This window comes from Notothenia coriiceps, unplaced genomic scaffold, assembly GCF_000735185.1.
Source record: "Notothenia coriiceps isolate Sejong01 unplaced genomic scaffold, NC01 NC01_scaffold00033174, whole genome shotgun sequence".
NCBI lineage: Eukaryota > Metazoa > Chordata > Actinopteri > Perciformes > Nototheniidae > Notothenia > Notothenia coriiceps.
This window is the reverse complement of record NW_011365875.1, coordinates 83,079-85,452: the sequence shown is the minus strand read 5'-3', so window position 1 is coordinate 85,452 and position 2,374 is coordinate 83,079. Positions and strand designations below refer to the sequence as shown.

At 40.4% G+C, this 2,374-nt stretch overlaps 1 protein-coding gene across 1 annotated transcript in view; it reads left to right on the top strand.

Moving 5' to 3' along the window:
- The first annotated feature begins 571 nt into the window (after positions 1 to 571).
- LOC104961365 (myelin transcription factor 1-like protein) overlaps positions 572 to 2,374 on the top strand; it is a 54,354-nt gene continuing 52,551 nt past the window's right edge. Inside the window, exons 1-2 of the mRNA XM_010789651.1 lie at positions 572 to 590; positions 704 to 737. Coding sequence (XP_010787953.1) covers positions 572 to 590; positions 704 to 737 — 53 coding nt within the window. The remainder of the gene's footprint in view (positions 591 to 703; positions 738 to 2,374) is intronic.

Sequence of the window (2,374 nt, the reverse complement as noted above, 5' to 3'; positions counted from 1 at the left end):
AAGAACTTGTGGTATCAAATATTTTTATCACTCGTCAAATATAGCAGGAATAATGAAGAGCAGCTGATTTGAAAAAACAAACGCGAGAGGCGGCGGAGTTGACCGCAGTGCAGAATCGCTTTATAGTTTAAATCAACAATGTTGTCAATTTTAGACAGAGGATTATTATATTTACAGCCTTTAATAACATCAATTTTCTGGGCTCAATATGTGTCTTGGCCGTTTTCGTTAAATTCACCTTGTTTCCCTTTGTTTATAATATTATCACCGCTTTTGTTTTGAAATCACTTCCGTGAGTTTCTTCCCGCCCCTCGCTCCAATGACCATTAGACCATTTAGTAAGGTAAAAAGCAAAAAGGCCTCTCAAACGCTCTTCCGTTTACGTGTTTAATAAAGAAAAACAATTGGACGGTAGATACACGGATTCAGATTGGATCTCATATCTCTTAGAAGTACTATAAATAATAATGATCAACATAAGACAGAGATAGCATCTAAAAATGATTTATGAGTACGAAGTGTTTCAATGGAAACTAATTTCATGGTAAACCTACACACATTAGAAGTCACGATGATCGGCTACTCAGCGGGTTCCTTTTCATGTGTTATACAAATAGCCTGTGGATTTAGAATGCACTAGTCAGTCCTGTTCATAATCTCTCTCCCCCTCTCTCTCTCCCCCCTCTCTATCGCTCTCTCTTAGTGCCTGTGGATCCAGCATTAACAGAGCTTTTCAGGTCAGTGAAATGTAAAAAGTGCACTGCACTGATACATACACACACACACACACACACACACACACACACACACACACACACACGCACACACACACACAAAAGCAACACAAATCCACAGACAGGCGGAAAATGGAGACGGTTACACAAACACAAACTAATACACACCCACTCACTAAATTGGCCTGCTGTTGTCTAAGTGCTGAGGCAGAGACAGTCAAACAGTGCCTGGATCAACTGTCCCCTTCTCACTCTTCCTCTGCGCTGTGATAGCTGCCCTCGCTTCAGCAACACTCTCCAAAGTGTGTTATGATGCCAGTTATTTCTCTTTCTTGCTCTTTCTTTGGTCCCTCTGCTTTCCTCCCTTCTTACCGTTGCTTCAGCCACACAGAGGTTGTTCCATTCTCTATTCTCATTCCTCACTCTGTGTCTCTTTGGACATCTTCTTCGACCAAATAATTTCTTATACAAATTCACATTCTGAAAATTACATATGCAGGTTTTGTCAATTTATAATGCTCCAACTAGACAAGTAAAATAATTGCTTTTCTCGTATGCACTTATTGATATTTAGCGTGACAGACAATTATCCATTCATTACCCATGCAGCACGACTCTTTCTGTCTTTCTACGCCTACTGCCTTAAAGTTGTTGTTGGGTGAGTTGAGTAGGCGGAAGGTAGGACACTTCTTTTTTTTGTGTTTAAAAGTTTTCTTTGTCACTGGAAACAAATCTTTCCAGAGTTTTTTTTATACTATCGTCATTTTTTAAAGAAATTCAGCCAAGGACGGATGTCATGGTTGGGGAAATTACAAATAGAAGCAAAGCTTTGATACACATTGATTTCTGCTGCAAAGTACATTTTTTACCAATGGGGTCATGGAGATTTTGAAACCATACTTAAGTGTATATTTAATAAACTGCAGTTTTTGACACATCTGCATAGGCTTCACCACTCTACCTTGAATGTGGCTGCGTAATTCCATGGGTGTATAAAGAAAACTGGATACAGCGTTGGAGGCGGGGCCCCGTTCATTCATATGAAAGTTACTCAGTGGGGCATTAAGCCCAAAGGGCCAGACTCTCAAGTACAATATTACCAGGACTAGGGATCTAGGTCCAGAGAGCATTTAATCTTGCATTTCCCCTAAGCCCCTCCCCCAATTTGCAGTGTCACGGCTGGTCTTGGCTTATTTAGATGATTGTAGAGGGAAAGTAACTCTGTATTCGATATGTAGCTCCTTTCACAACTTACTGTAAAGGACTTAATGTTGTAATTAAGGTATATTCAATTTTCACACATGGTGGTTGTTTTGAAAATATATGCTGATTTACACATCTCTTTCCCAATGTTAGTGGATGGTGAAAAAGTATTTTTGGGCCCATGACATTACAGAAGCTGTAGTACCACTGTTTGGCCACTACAAACATTTGAATGCCCGGCTCACTTCCTGAGCAATCACAGTAGTCAGCAGTAAAAGAATATGGAATCGGAGGATGAAATCCTAAACCCTCTTTAATGGTCACACATGTTCATGCAAAAATCAATCACAGCGAAGTGTAGTCTCTGCTTTTTACCCTATAGTAGTAGGAGCAGTTGGCAGCTATTGGACAGCACCCGGGGAGCAATGGAAGTGGGG